This window comes from Mesoplodon bidens (assembly GCF_964165515.1).
Source record: "Mesoplodon bidens genome assembly, chromosome: 2".
Taxonomy (NCBI): Eukaryota; Metazoa; Chordata; class Mammalia; order Artiodactyla; family Ziphiidae; genus Mesoplodon; species Mesoplodon bidens.
Window position 1 is genome coordinate 158820417 of NC_138177.1, and position 14994 is coordinate 158835410.

Genomic DNA, 14994 nt, shown 5'->3' on the forward strand with positions numbered 1-14994 from the left:
ATCAAGAGTTTACCAAACACTTGGCTTAATAAATATCAGCTGTTATTTATTCCTGTTCTCTTGGCAGGTCACCTTTCCAGACATGGGCAATAAAGAATGGTGCAGGGCACTTAACAGCGTCATCTTACGCCCCTTAGTTTCCTCCCAACCTCTTCCTCTATCTTCTCACCATTGGGTTTTGGTCTCTTTAAGAAGTCAACCATAACTGAGGAAAGAGGAACGCTGGGAAATCCACTCAGCTCAGGTCTGGAGCATAATGGGAAAGGGGGCGGAGACCAGGGTTGCGCACGCGCAGTTGTCCGGGTGTTGCGTTGCGATGGATGAGGCCGAAAAATTCCCGTAAGAGAAAATAATCATCGTCCCAGCGTGGGGGCCTTGGGTTCTACTCCCCCTTCCCCGGTCGGTGCTCCCCGGGAGCAGGGAAGCCACCAGAAGGTGAGCGCGGCCGGTAGCAGCGGGAGGGGCCGCGTGGGGCGGGGCGGCGCGGCGGCCGCGCCACGTGACGAGGCGGGCGCTGGGCGGAAGCGGCGCAGTCGGGCGTTGCGGTTTCGCTGCAGGGACACGCTGACAGGCATTTGCGGGTCGCGTTCTCTCCAAGACATACAACGTTGCAGCGTTTGTACCCTGTGAGAGGCGTGGGAATTATTGGTGGGGACGAGGTTTTGGGAGCGATTACGACACGAGAGCCCATAGATTGTTGTAACTGTGGCAGGTAGTCCTAAATTCTCATCCCTCGCACTGGTTATTAAGCCAGTTGCCCATTTCCATGTTTGGCTTGACTGTTTAGGTAAACACAACTTTGGAGAGTTTCCTTTTTGCTTCAGGTGTACTACATCCTGTTTAGGGGTAGGGAAGTCCGCTGAATGACTAATCTTGTTTACAAGAAGGAGATTGGGAAGCGGATCTCAGAGGGGCTCATTCCTGGGCATGCCCCCCCCCCCCCGTGAGACCCTGCAGGTGGTCCACTTTAAGTAAGGGCATACCTGTTCATTTGTGGTGGCAACTTGCGCTCTCCATCTTTAAGCTGAGAGTTGGGGCCCTTATGGAGGCCTCTAGTGAAGGCTGAGTTAGAGGTGGGCGTGGAGAGCTTGGTGTGCTCCACTTTGAGAAAGCTGAGGTGGGCCTCCAAGTACTAATTCTCATGGACTCAGAAACAGTATTTCTGAGTCCTTTCTTCTAAGAGCTTGGTAACTTTCTCTCACGTGTTGGTCTGCCAGTCTAATTATCTCAGTAACTGTCAACATATAAAAGACCAGAGTATTTGCCTTTAAAGCTATCAGGGAAGTGGGAGCTATTGCTGTAAGACTTTTTTTTATGTGAAGGCAGCTACTAAAGAAGCAGAAGGCAGGAAGAAGGGAGAAGAATCATGGCCCCAGAAGAGTTGTTTTTTTTCAAATGCTTAGCCCTAAAACCTTGTGTTCAACACAAAGCTTTTGATACAGATAAACATGGGGAAAAAAAAAAAAGCCTGAGTACCAATCCTTTATGTTGTGTTTTAGGAATCCAGCTATCCGTCACCAAGAAGAAATCTATTAGTTTTAGACCGGGGAATTCCTTTACCTAAAAAATTAGAATGAAAGAACCTTTGGATGGTGAATGTGGCAAAGCAATGGCACCGCAGCGGGGGCTTCTGGACAAAATTAAAGAAGAACCTGACAATGCTCAAGTAAGCATTTCATATTTATTTTAAATTTTTTAAAATTTCTTCTTTTCTACCTGGTGAATTCAAATTTTTGGTTAGTTTCTGACTTGTAAGGTAACCCAAACTGATTTTTTCCCCATTAGATGAGTAAATCACCTTTTCTGCTCTTTGAATGAAAAAAGATCTTGGTAACTCTATTATATTTCTTTTTGTGAGAAGAAAGTAATGTGTATTACCCTTTTTCCATTGGTACCTTTTTAAAACGTTTTCTTGTATCTGATAGTAGTTTCCGTTTATTCTGTAAGTATTTGTGGTCTACGCTATGCCAGGCTCTGGGGATCCAGGAGTGAGCAAAATCAGTTTAGTCCCTTCCCTCATAGAGCTTGCAGGTTAGTAGAGGAGATAGACATTACACAAGTAATTGATCACATGATATATATAATTACAAACTAAGACAAGTGCTGTGGAAGAAAAGCCTGAAATGGGGAATCTGACCTAGTTTTGATTGGGGGCAGGGGGCTAGAGAAGGATTTGTCAGCTGAATTATGAAGGATGAATTGACTAGGCGAAGACATGGAGGAGAGTGTTCCAGGTAGAGTGATCTGCATACAGGAAAGCTCTGATTTGGGAAGATGCATGGTTCTTTTGAAGGACTGCAAGACCAGTGGGCCTGGGACAGAAGAGGTGCAAAAATGGTGATGACGATGATAATGATGATCATAATAACAATACTAATAGTGATATCAATATGTCAATATGTAGAGTATATTACATCATAATAACATGACCCTATAAATACTAACTTCTTACTATTAACACTTATATGTACTTAGACTGTGCCAGGCACCATTCTCACAACCATATTATTATCCCCATTTTAGAGATGAGGAAACCAAGTACAAAGAGGTCAAGCAGTTTACCACAGATCACAGCTCATAAATGGCAAAGATTGGATTCAAACCCAGGTATCAGACTTCAGAGCCTATGCTATCCTACTTCTAGGATGAGGCACTGTAGGTAGTTTGGGGTCAGATTAAGCAGAACCTTGTGGACCTTGTTACAAATTTTGGTCTTCTCCTGAGAGCTTTGGGAAGCCATTGTAGGGTTTTATGTGGGAGAATAAGATAAACATGTTTGGAAAGATCATATGGCTCCCTTATAGGGATGCAGATTGGAAATCTGTGGAGATTAGTGTGGAGAGACCAGTTAGTTGTTTTGGCAAAAAATGATTTTTTTTTCCTTCGTGGACAGTTCTTTTGCTTTATACTCTAGTTATTGGCTTCACTGCATAAGCAAATCAATAATATTGAAAATATAAATAATAAAATAAGTAATAATGATAATACTCTATTTCTCATATTATCTCAAAGGCAGTGTCATTCCAGGACAGGGATGTCAAGTAGATGTTGTCTTGTTCATCCACTCCACGCCTTCCTAAAATGCTGTGCTGCGAAGGGTTCTGAGGTAGTGTCTACAGGATGTGGGGTGGGGGATGGTGGTCTCCATGACAGTTATTTTCCCTTCAGATGGTAAATTCTTTCTCTTCTTTTGCCAGAAGTAACCATTTGTTTGTCAAGTTTTGTGGGTTCTACCTTTTAAGAATTTTTTTTTACCCTGCCCTTTCTTCTCTTTTATTATTTCTCATCTGGACTTTTATAACAGTTTCCTATTCATCGTCATGTCTTCAGTCACATATCTAACCAAAACTCTGTATAGTGATACTCTTTTTTTTTGAGGAACAAGAGCCAAGTTTTTAATTTGATCATTTCTTCTATTAGAAGTACTCCTTAATGACATCCTTGGCCTGAGACTCTTTGCTTAACCACCACACAACTGCAACCATCCACTTTACAGGGTTTTTCCTGTCTGTCAGTTTTACAGAGGCCTACCCATTCCACTAGTTTCTTGTTACCATCAACCTTAATTAGGTTGATTTGTCATTCAGCACAAGGGCCTTTACCAACTTGACATAAGCTCATCAGAATTGGATGCAAGCACGCAAAGATGGGCTTGGCACTTGTCTAAGGCTTTGGCAGCTTTGGAATCCCACATGCTAGGCCGTCCTGGATGAGGGTGGTCTTCAGCACCTCTTGTAAACCAGTATTAATGTCCATTACACCTCCAGTGGAAATGCTTTCCTCCACCAAGGCGGTGGGTTATGGCCACAGCAGTGGGTTATGGGTGGAGCCAAATCTTTTTTTTTTTTGTGGTACGCGGGCCTCTCACTGTTGTGGCCTCTCCTGTTGCGGAGCACAGGCTCCGGACGCGCAGGCTCAGCGGCCATGGCTCACGGGCCCAGCCGCTCCGCGGCATGTGGGATCTTCCCGGACCGGGGCATGAACCCGTGTCCCCTGCATTGGCAGGCGGACTCTCAACCACTGTTCCACCAGGGAAGCCCTGGAGCCAAATCTTGAATGCCAGGGCCTCTACCTCCCACGCAATTCCCCAGCAACATGGAAGAGCACTATGGTGCTCTTTATAGATCTGATGACACTGCTCTCTTTAAAGACCCTGTCTCCTCATGTGGGATAAAACATAAACTTTTTAGTGTGACATCCGAACTATCCATGTTTAGGCCTTTGTTTTCCTCTTCAGCATCATCACTCATCCTTCCCACCTTTTCTTTTCTTTTTTTTTTAACATCTTTATTGGAGTATAACTGCTTTACAATGGTGTGTTAGTTTCTGCTGTATAACAGAGTGAATCAGCTATACATAAACATATATCCCCATAGCTCCTCCCTCTTGCATCTCCTTCCCACCCTCCCTAACCCACCTCTCTAGGTGGACACAAAGCACCAAGCTGATCTCCCTGTGCTATGTGGCTGCTTCCCGTTAGCTGTTTTACATTTGGTAGTGTGTATATGTCAATGCCACTCTCTCACTTCGTCCCAGCTTGCCCTTCCCCCTCCCCATGTCCTCAAGTCCATTCTCTACGTCTGTGTCTTTATTCCTGTCCTGCCCCTAGGTTCTTCAGAACCTTTTTTTTTTTTTTTTTTTTTAGATTCCATATATATGTGTTAGCATACTGTATTTGTTTTTCTCTTTCTGACTTCACTCTGTATGACGGACTCTAGGTCCATCCACCTCACTACAAATAACTCAATTTCATTTCTTTTTATGGCTGAGTAATATTCCATTGTATATATGTGCCACATCTTCTTTATCCATTCATCTGTTGATGGACACTTAGGTTGCTTCCATGTCCTGGCTGTTATAAATAGAGCTGCATTGAACATTGTGGTACATGACTCTTTTTGAATTATGGTTTTCTCAAGGTATATGCACAGTAGTGCTTCCCACCTTTTCTAATCTATGGTCCTGCAAACTATTTGCATTTCACAGAAAGGTATATTCTGTTGATTTTTATTTCCTTGACTTTGCACATGCCATTTCTTCTGCCTGTGTATGCTAAACTGGGTAGCTTGGCAAAAAGTTCCTCCTTTTTCAAGATATAGTTTAACTGTCACTCGGGTAGAATTAGCCATTCTTTCTCTCTTTTTTTTTTTTTGCGGTACGCGGGCCTCTCACTGCTGTAGCCTCTCCCGTTGCGGAGCACAGGCTCCGGACGCGCAGGCTCAGTGGCCATGGCTCACGGACCCAGCCGCTACGCGGCACGTGGGATCTTCCCGGACCGGAGCACGAACCCGCGTCCCCTGCATCGGCAGGCGGACTCCCAACCACTGCGCCACCAGGGAAGCCCTGTCTTTTTTTTTTTAATCGTGTAGTGCTTTTACATTTATTATGACATCTGGAGGTCAATGAATTTTGTTTTCCTGGGTCTGGTTGTATTTGATCTCAATTCCTTGCACAATGACTGGCACATGCTCAATAATTAAAATAAAAGAGCCTGTGTTTCACACATGAGGAAACTGAGCCTGAAGGAATAAGTGACTTCACCAAGGTCTCATGGCAAAGCTGGGATACAAAACCAGTTTTTTAAAATTCCAGATCCAATATTTCTTTCATTGTACCTTGCCTGTAGTATAAAAATTTAAGAAATATTGTACTGTGAGTTAATTGAGTATTCTTTTTGTATAAAAATTGTGATAATGAAAATCCCGTTAACAGCTTACATTGTAAATTTAAGTGGATAGGGATCTACTTAGTTCCTTTTGGTTTGTTTGTTTGTTTGTTTGTTTATTTATTTTTGCGGTACGCGGGCCTCTCACTGTTGTGGCCCCTCCTGTTGCGGAGCACAGGCTCCGGACAGGCAGGCTCAGCAGCCATGGCTCACGGGCCCAGCTGCTCCGCGGCATGTGGGATCTTCACGGACCGGGGCACGAACTCATGTCGCCTGCATCGGCAGGCGGACTCCCAACCACTGCACCACCAGGGAAGCCCCTTGGTTTATATTAATGCTTCAAGATGAATAGGCTATAATTTTTCATGATTGAGAGTGTGGCCTATGGTGGAAAAGCCAATTGAACAAATAGTATGTACAATTTTTCATGTCATATTGGAATATTGGAAAATAGGAGACAAAAAATTGAAAAGTTGAGTATTTTATGATATACTAAGGGTCTGTTCTGGATATTAAAGCTATAGTTGAGCTCTCGTGCAGTCATTCAGTGACTTTTATTCCTGTTTATATAACCTAAAGCACTTGTTGAACACCACTGTAAGCAGTTTACATGTGATGCTTACAACCCTACGTGTTAAGTATGTTATTATTCCCACTTTACATACAAGGAAACAGAGACACAGATGGTAACTTGCTAAACTAAATGTAACACAACTAGTAACTGGGTGAGTTAGCATTTGAACCCAGGCAGTGTGGTTCAAGAGCCCAAACCCTTAACTAGGATGCTAAGCTTTGTTAGTTATTTTGTTTTCAGAGGAGCTACAAAGATGAAAAGATAGGGCCTCTGCTCTCAAGAGAATTGATAGTGTAAAGGGGAATAAAGATATGGAAATGGGAGAGGTAATTATTTGCTGGGTGACTGCTCCCTGCCAGAAGGTATGCTAAGTATGTCTTACCTATTCTCATTTAAACTCTACAAACATAGAAGGGAAGTATCCTTACCCCATTTTACAAAGGAGGGAACTGAAGGAAGGACAGGTTAAGTAACTTACAAACTCAAAGGAAGCATCAGAGCTAGAATAGGAACTTAGTCTTGACTGGCTTCAAGCATATATTCTTTCTGTTGCTTTGTGTCACTTCTGTGCAGATATAAAATCACAGTATTATGTAATTACTGTCATTTTAAATATTGTATAAGGTGCATTGGGAGCACAGGGAAAGGATCCCTTATGTCTGTCTAGGGAGGAGGGGAAGGCTTCACAGCGTGGGTAGCACGTGAGTTATAGCAATTGATTAAGATCTTCAGACAGAGAGAAGAGCATGTGCCAAGTCATGGAGGGGTGAGAGAATGTGGTGTGTTTAGTGGTTGAGTATTTCAATAGTAAAGTGGGAGAAGAGAATAGATTTTAGATGTTTAGGTAGAATTGATCCAACTTAGAGATAGCAAATGAAGTATGAGGGTCAAGGAGGATCCAGGAATACTCAAGAGGTTTCTGGCTTCAGTAAGTTGAGTTTGTGATGATACCATTTACTGAGGAGCTAGGAACAGGATTTGGGGGGAAGTAATAAGTATTGGAATCTGTTGTGTTTAAGGGGCTTGTGGTACCTTCAAGTGGTAATTTGCACTGGGAGGCATTTGCCCATATGGATGTGGTATTTAGAGATTAGAGAGTTATCTACCTGTAGGTATAGTGTTGCCAGATCAAAATGTAGAATGCTCAGTTAAATTTGATTACCAAATGAACAATGAATATTTTTTTCATATAAGTATGTTGCATGCAATGTTTGGGACTTACTTATACTAAAGAATTATTTGTTGTTTATTTGAAATTCAAATTTAACTGGTCATTTTATGTTTTTATTTGCTATATCTGATAACCCTATATAGGTGATAGTTGAAGTCATGAAGGTGGATGAGATTGTTCAGGGAACAAAAGTAGAGAAAAGAGAGTAGAGCTCAGGATAGAAAGCTGGGAACTGGATTAACTTAGTGCTTCAAAATGGCTTCAAAGTAGTCCCTCAAGCAGCAGCCTCATCATTACCTGGGAACTTGTTAGAAACGTATATTCTTGGGCCCTGCTCCAGACCTGCTGAATCAGAAATTCTGAGGCTGAAACCCAACACTCTATGTCTTAATAAGACTTTTAGGGGCTTCTGATGCCACTGAATTTGGAACCATTGACTTCAGGGGTGAATATAAGATCAATGAAGGATACTAAGAAATAGTAATGATGAATTGAAGTAATAACAACAACAAGACAACCAGTGGAATGTCACTGGTGGAAGACAACCAGTGGAATCATTGGCAGTGTCAGATGTATCTGAGAAGCCAAGTAGGATAAAACCTAAAATTGTTTGTTGAATTACACAATAGTGAGATGATTGGTTATCTTAAAACACCTTCAGTTGAAGCAGTAGCCTGATTGCATTGTGTTCAGGAGGGAATCAAAGTGAGGAAGTAGAGAAAGAATGGAATACTTTTTCTCTAAGTTTGGTTGTAAAGGGAGAGAGAAGAGAGGGCAGTAGTTCCTTAGGGAATAGGTTCCTTATAAGCTGAAGGGAAGAAACCTATATGGAGGTTGTGAAAGGAACAAAGGCAAGAATGACTGAGACTGTCTTGAGGATCTCCACATTTGCTGCCCATGCTGAACTTTTGCTGAACTCTCTAACATAAAACTGCTGAATAGTTGCTGAGTTGCCAAAAGGAAAGAACGATGCTGAGAACTGGACTCTTTCTGGACTAAGGAAACCATACCTTTCCCTAGTAATGGATGAGACGTGCTCGATAACCCAATCGTATGAACAGAACAGATTTATCGTCCAATCCAGATTCTTGGTAAACAGCTTGTGTAAGCCTGTGTGAACTTTCTCCTTTTCCCCATAAAAACCTCTACCCATTTTCCTCCACTGGGAGACTATTCTGGGCTCTTCCAGAATCTGTGATCCCTGAGTTACAATTCTAAGAACCCAAATAAACTACCTTTTTGCTTCTTTACAGTTCATGCTGCTTTTAGTTGACAAGGTGGAGAGAGGCTGAGAATATACAAAGACAGTATGAAGTGCTGTAAGAAGGGAGAGGGAAAGGGATCCTGAACATAAGCACTGTTTTAGTCATGGCTGAGAAGGTTGCCTTTTCATGTAAGGTTCAAGGACAGTTTGCTGATCAATTTGTAGGCATGGCGGAGGGGGAGAATCAGGATGTTGCAGAAATTCTTACTTAGCTGCTTCTATTTTCTTGGTGAAGTAGAAACATTACTGAGCAGGAAGTATGTGGGGTTGGGACTTATGAGTGATGGAGGTGTGGAACAATTACTTTATGAAGTAAAAGAAACTGACTAGGGAAGTGTAACAGGCATATTAGAAAAATACTAGAGATTGAATTGATGATAAGACAATTTTTTATTGAGTCTTAAGTGTTCTTTCTGGTAAGTTGAAGGAGGTGTATATAGGTACTTTTAACTACCTCCTCTTTTTGCAAGTGCCAATGAATATTGTTATTTAAGTATAATGTTTAAGAACATTTGAATTGAATGAACTTGAATGTCCACTTTGAGTTGAATTAACTTAGATTCATTCATTCAACAAATATTTATTCGATGTGATAATTATGAAAATAGTAAGAGCTAGCATTTTTGTTGTTAAATCATGTTTAACTTCTGGCTAACTGTAAGGCATCACACTATGTACTAAATCATTTATCATTAATGATAATTAATCATTTATTAAATGATAATCATTTATTAAATCATTTATCCCCCATAAATCTAGTCCAGTGGGTTAGATAATATTATCTTTATAGATAAGGAAGTTGAAACTGAGAAAGTTTAAATAACTTGTTTAAGAACCGGGATCGCTAGTGTTCTGGCATTCCTGCGGCATACCCCTTTCCTTTTCTTCCCTTCTTGGGGCCTTGGGGTCATGGGCAGCATTCTGTATTCTGGCTGATTGGCGCAATGCTTGAGTGGCCTGGCAGGGGAGTCGGCCACATGCACGTGGAGGGCACTGTGGACCGGAGGGAGGCACACAGCGTGGCTGAAAACTGAGAGCCCCGCGGGGCCGTCGAGGCTGAGCTGGACCCGGTTTAGTACACCCTGTGGAAGCGGCTTCCCCACTGCCTGCGCCGGAAGCCCAATGACATTTCTGTCAACATGAAGACTGACGTTAAGGCTCAGCTGGCCCACTGCCAGAAACTGCTGGACGGACGGGCATGGGGTCAGAACTCATGCACTGAGATCTACATCCACGGCTTGGGCCTGGCCATCAACTGCACCATCAGCATTGCCCTACAGCTTCAGGCTGGCAGCTTCGGGTCCCTGCAGGTGGTGCCAGTACCTCCACTGCGGAGCTTCTCGATGAGCTGGAACCAGAGACTTACACGTGAGAGCTGCTGACCCAGATCTACACAACTCAGCCATCCACATCTGTGTCTTTAGGGTCGCACCCAAGTAATTGAAATGAGGCTGGCCCGTCTTATCCACCCACCGCATACAGCTAGGCTGAGATATGGCTCTACCGAGTACTGTCATGGACCTTCTACCAGAAGCATGTAGGAAAAAGCCTGTCCTCCTTGCAGCCCGAGGACTATGAATTCAGAGGGCGAATATTGTCTTTTGTTGGGCCCAAGCAGTGGGTCTTTCTGAATCTTTGTGTTCTGTAACCATTGTCCTATACAGTCAAACATATCAAGTTGTGTTGGTGCCAGGCCACCCCACTGCAAAAAAAAAAAAAACAGGATCACACCTGTTTCTGTCTGCTCCCAGAACCCATAGTCTTTGTTACGTTGACTGTGCTGGGTGTTGAATGTACAGAGGGGGAAAAAGAGATATGGTCCCTGTCCCTAGTGGACATGGTCCTTTTGGTCTAGTGTATGTGTGGGGGAGGAGGTGGGGTGTTAGACATCAAACAGATTATCACCCAAATAAATATGATATGATGTATTATGACAAGTGCTATGAGTGAAAGGAGAGGGGAGAAGCTACAACAGGGGAACTTAATTTCCATTGGGGACCAGGGTTTGAATTCATTATAGTAATTATGTTATATTGTATTTATACATTTAGGAGGGAGACAGCATGGGTTTTGAAACAGACCTGGGTTTGATTCCCATCTGTACACTTAGTATCTTTGTGACCTTGGACAAGTTGATGAACATCTCTAAGCCTCACTTTCCTCATCCATAAAGAAGGTTCAATAATTCTTACCTTATAGGCAGCAGTTGCCATAACGTACATCATCGGAAGTGGTAAATTAATGCAGTGGTTCTTAATCTTTGGCATTTAATATTCCAAAGAAATTCCAAAGTAACTCTGGGAACTGATACATTTGTCATTTATTTTGCTAAGTATAGGGAGATTAAAAATACAACTACATTTATTATCACCATTGTTTCAAAACAGTAAGACTCTTTTTAAAAACTTTGAGGGCTTCCCTGGTGGCGCAGTGGTTAAGAATCCGCCTGCCAGTGCAGGCCACACGGGTTTGAGCCCTGGTCCGGGAAGATCCCACATGCCACGAAGCAACTGAGCCTGTGCACCACAACTACTGAGCCTGCGTTCTAGAGCCCGCGAACCACAACTACTGAAGCCCGCGTGCCACAACTACTGAGCCCATGCACCACAACTATGGAGCCCACGAGCCACAACTACTGAAGCCCATGCGCCTAGGGCCCGTGCTCCGCAACAAGAGAAGCCACTGCAATGACAAGCCAATGCACTGCAACGAAGAGTAGCCTCCACTCGCCACAACTAGAGAAAGCCTGCGCACAGCAACGAAGACCCAACGCAGTCACAAATAAAATAAATAAAATACTATAACTAAAAAAAAAACCACTGTCATTTAAAAAAATAAACTTTATTTGAAATACATAAGGCTGTTTTAGCAACACCCCCCCCTCCCCGCCCCCGCCACTCCAAAATGTAGGGTAGTTCTGATCTCAGAATAAAGGGCACTCTTTTTCAAGTTAGGTATATGTATTTTAATTTCTTTCATGATTACTTGTTATTTTAAAGCATTTTGAAGAATATATTAAAGATAAACCTGATTTAAGCTGTGTTGATTTTTTGTATAATGAGCAGATTGCATTGAAACTCGTGTCTTTTCTGACATTAAGAGATATGCCACTTGCAAATCTGTTGGCTAAAATTACTAATTTGATCCAAACTCTAAATCATTCAAATTTAATTTCATTTACTGCTCCGTTATAAACACAGCCTATAAAAGGTGTAGTGCTCAGCATTGAAATAGCTGTGTATTACTCCCATATATCAAGATTACATTTGAGAAGTAGATATAACTATCATAAAAGATTCTTCAATTCTAAAGATCCTTTTTGTAAAGATTAAATCTAGGGCTTCCCTGGTGGTGCAGTGGTTAAGAACCTGCCTGCCAATGCAGGGCACACAGCTTTGAGCCCTGGTCTGGGAAGATCCCACATGCTGTGGAGCAACAAAGCTCGTGTGCCACAACTACTGAGCCTGCGCTCTACAGCCCACAAGCCACAACTGCTGAGTCTGTGTGCTACAACTACTGAAGCCTGCGCACCTAGAGCCTGTGCTCCGCAACAAGAGAAGCCATCTCAATGAGAAGCCTGCCCACCGCAACAAAGAGTAGCCCACGCTCAGCAACAAAGACCCAACGCAGCCAAAAAAAAAAAAAAAAAGATTAAATCTAGTCTAATAACTTGTAAATTTTGACTTTTGAGGTATTTGAAGGCGATTACGACTATAATGTAGAAGAGATGAATATGACAGAGTTATTTTTTTGTTTCAATTTCTAGTTTCCTCAGTACTAACACTGTATTCATTTCTCTCTCTCTCTTCTATTTTTCTTTAAGGAATATGTACATGCTTCAAAGCCGAAAACTCAAGAAAGTGAACTGAAAATTAGTGCTGTCTTTTCAGTCAGTGACAGCCCTCTTGGTAAGAAACAGAACTGTAAGTTAGTTAGAATCAGTATTTGTTATATTCTGACCAGCAGAATTGAGGGAAAGTACCTCATGTAAGTCTTTTTCTTCCTTTAGACAAAGCAGTGTTTTTCAAACTGGCTAGCTGGTCTTAACCAGTATTTTAAAAAGTGGAATATAATTACAGTTGGTCCTTGAACAACATGGGTTTGAACTACACAGGTCCACTTAAAGGTGATTTTTTTCAATAAATATAGTACCTGTATTTTTATTCTACACACCTGTAAATTAACTAAGTGTGGGGACATTTTTATGTTCTCTTGGAGATCACAGTATGTGGAATCAGAAGAACTAGGGTTTGAGTCCTGATTCTATCCAGACTGTTTCAGCTTCCTGCCCTTGGATGAGTCATTTATCAGTTCTTTTGTTTTTGAGACAGTGATAGCAGGACACGGATTTTTGACTGCGTGGGGTCGGCGCCCCTAACCTCTGAGTTGTTTAAGGGTCAACTGTATATCAGAGTGTGGTGCATATAGTAAGGAAACATATTATTTCATGAAACTACTGTTTCAGTTATTAAGTTTTATATACATATACACACACACGCATGCACACACACGCACATACAGATGTATGTGTGTGTCTCTTGGGTTATAATGTGAAATGTAGTTCTAACTATGTATCATGGTTAAAAAGTTTGAAGCTGCCTGTTTTAGAGTGGTTATTGCCTCAATATTGGATTTCAAGACTGAGGGAATTTATCCTAAAAAATAGAGAATGTATATATGTTCATGTTGATGTGAAAACAGTTTTTGTTGTTGTTTTTGTTTTTTCTTATTTTGTTTTTATAGCCCAACAGTTGACCCCAGGCTTTCAGCTTTCTCTTGCATCATCTGGCCCAAATATATCGCTTCCTTCAGTTCCAGCCGTAGCTATTCAGGTTTTTTGTTCTGGTTGCAAAAAAATGCTTTATAAGGGGCAAACTGCATTTCATAAGACAGGATCTACTCAGCTCTTTTGCTCCACAAGGTGCATCATCGGATATTCTTCACCTGTCTGCCTACCACCTCCTCCCAAGAAAACCTGTGCAAACTGCTCAAAGTATGAAATTCTTAATTATATCCCTTACTTTTTAAGTGTTTTTAGTTCAAATATGCTCTTGCTATTTTAAATCTCTTTAGCTCATTTCCCTGGAAATACTTTTTAGCTAATTGAGAAGTTGGCAAATTCTAAAGTTTTGTAAAGTTAAATAAGTGACTTGATGTAAAAAAGTATTGCTTAGACCAGTTTTCCTATCTCTTTCAATTAGAAAGAAATAAATTATTTGTGAGAAACTATAGGACCACTCATATATTGTGTGTCTACTGTAATTGTAGACAACAACTATTCAAAATTGTTATCTTGAAAGTTATTGAAGTATAGAATGAAATAATATCACCCTTATAATAGTATATGAAAATTATTTAATTCTTTAGAAGGTAAATGGCCACAAAAATAATGCATTTATTCCTGAAAAGTCCTTGTGAGCTTTTGTTGGGGGTCATTGTTACTTTATAATAATGCATAGATGCAGAGAGAGGAAGAAATAGCAACGAAGTTAAATAAACTTCTTTCTCTGCCTCAGTAAGTTTGAAGAATTTGGCACGTTTTACCTATTTGTGTGGTAGCGCAATTCTAGGAATACAGTGTGTTGTCAGTAGTCACTAATGTAGAGCAAGGAAAGTTAAGAGCTTAGTTTTAGATTGTAGCTCTATCACTTACTAGCTATATGACCTTGGGCCAGATATTTAACCTTTCTAAGCCTTAATTTCTTCATTGGTAAATAGTATCTACTTCCTCAGGTTTTAATGAGACAGTGTTGGCACAGGACCTAGCACATAGCAAATGCTTAATAAGTGGGATCCTATTATTTTTAATAATAAATTTGGTATTATGTATATTTAACATAATTTATAGGCCTCTATTTTGTCCTTGGCGATATATGATAGTTTCTTTATCTGCTTGGTGTGTTGGCCTTAGGTATCTAAAAGTAGATCCTGTTAAAATGGAAATCCCCAACTAAAAGGAAAGAGGAATTTTAAAACATTTTACTTAAATATTCAAATTTAGTTTTGTTCCAAAATGCCCTTCTAATACCTTACTTTAACTCTTTTATGTCATTCTCATAAAACTGATCTGGAAGAGTAAATTTAGTTTTTTGTTTTTAGATATTCAATCTCAACATATCAAATATCAAAAGGAAATTAATTAAATTTTAAAGAACATAACACCGCCTATACATCCAAATACATATCCTCTTAAAAGCAGTCACTCTTGTCATTGGCTTTTTACCACAATGCTGTTGTTATTCAAAATTTTTTTTTGTCTCTTGATTTTGCATTGCCTTCAGAGGCTGTGAAACATTCCTTTAGACTAAGTTAGGTGATAA

The 14994-nt window shown here is 41.1% G+C and overlaps 1 protein-coding gene and 2 pseudogenes across 8 annotated transcripts in view; 2 read left to right on the forward strand and 1 right to left on the reverse strand.

Annotated features, from left to right (window-relative positions):
- Window positions 1-308: 308 nt before the first annotated feature.
- The window catches only part of ZMYM6 (zinc finger MYM-type containing 6), a 52485-nt gene continuing 37799 nt past the window's right edge, over window positions 309-14994 (forward strand). For 3 of the 6 annotated variants that reach the window (XM_081258972.1, XM_081258976.1, XM_081258977.1), the window contains exons 1-4: window positions 309-435; window positions 1500-1666; window positions 12498-12582; window positions 13418-13667. In XM_081258972.1, coding sequence (XP_081115098.1) covers window positions 1574-1666; window positions 12498-12582; window positions 13418-13667 — 428 coding nt within the window. In that variant the 5' untranslated portion in view covers window positions 309-435; window positions 1500-1573. Of the gene's footprint in view, window positions 436-538; window positions 627-648; window positions 713-1499; window positions 1667-2523; window positions 2608-12497; window positions 12583-13417; window positions 13668-14994 lie in introns of those variants that run through there. The other 3 variants (XM_081258973.1, XM_081258974.1, XM_081258975.1) reach the window with 3 other exon arrangements.
- On the reverse strand, window positions 3417-3842 carry LOC308612749 (small ribosomal subunit protein eS12-like; annotated as a pseudogene). The gene has a single exon. The product of its transcript is annotated as a small ribosomal subunit protein eS12-like (transcript).
- On the forward strand, window positions 7113-10114 carry LOC308612688 (ribonuclease P protein subunit p20-like; annotated as a pseudogene). The gene is made up of 2 exons: window positions 7113-7167; window positions 9710-10114. The product of its transcript is annotated as a ribonuclease P protein subunit p20-like (transcript).